Source organism: Myotis davidii, unplaced genomic scaffold, assembly GCF_000327345.1.
Source record: "Myotis davidii unplaced genomic scaffold, ASM32734v1 scaffold172, whole genome shotgun sequence".
Classification (NCBI taxonomy): domain Eukaryota; kingdom Metazoa; phylum Chordata; class Mammalia; order Chiroptera; family Vespertilionidae; genus Myotis; species Myotis davidii.
Window position 1 is genome coordinate 3,464,066 of NW_006284343.1, and position 470 is coordinate 3,464,535.

At 70.2% G+C, this 470-nt stretch overlaps 1 protein-coding gene across 1 annotated transcript in view; it reads left to right on the top strand.

Moving 5' to 3' along the window:
- The window catches only part of GPR142 (G protein-coupled receptor 142), a gene marked incomplete at its 5' end in the record, with an annotated part of 8,385 nt that overhangs the window by 2,727 nt on the left and 5,188 nt on the right, over window positions 1–470 (top strand). The window contains one exon of the mRNA XM_015570517.1: window positions 43–466. Coding sequence (XP_015426003.1) covers window positions 43–466 — 424 coding nt within the window. The remainder of the gene's footprint in view (window positions 1–42; window positions 467–470) is intronic.

Below are 470 nucleotides of genomic sequence, written 5' to 3' on the forward strand. Positions count from 1 at the left end.
ACGCCTCTGACCTCTCCCCTCTGCGCCCGCGGCTGCCACCAGTCAACCTCCTGACCACAGTGGCCCTGGCCCGCCTCGCCGCCAGGACCCGGAAGCCGGTGTACTACTACCTGCTGGCGCTCACGGCCTCGGACATCGTCACCCAGGTGGTCATCGTGTTCGTGGGCTTTCTCCTGCAGGGCGCCGTGCTGGCCCGGGATCTGCCCCGCTCCGTGGCGCACACCGTGAACATACTCGAGTTTGCCGCCATCCACGCCTCGGTCTGGATCGCCGTGCTGCTCACATTCGACCGGTACAGCGCCCTGTGCCACCCCCTGCACCACCGGGCGGCCTCCTCCCCGGGCCGGGCCCGCCGGGACATCTCCATCGTCCTGGGTGCCGCCCTGCTGACGGGCATCCCCTTCTACTGGTGGCTGGACGTGTGGAGGGACCCGGGCCCCCCCAGCACGCTGGACGAGGCCCTCAAGTGG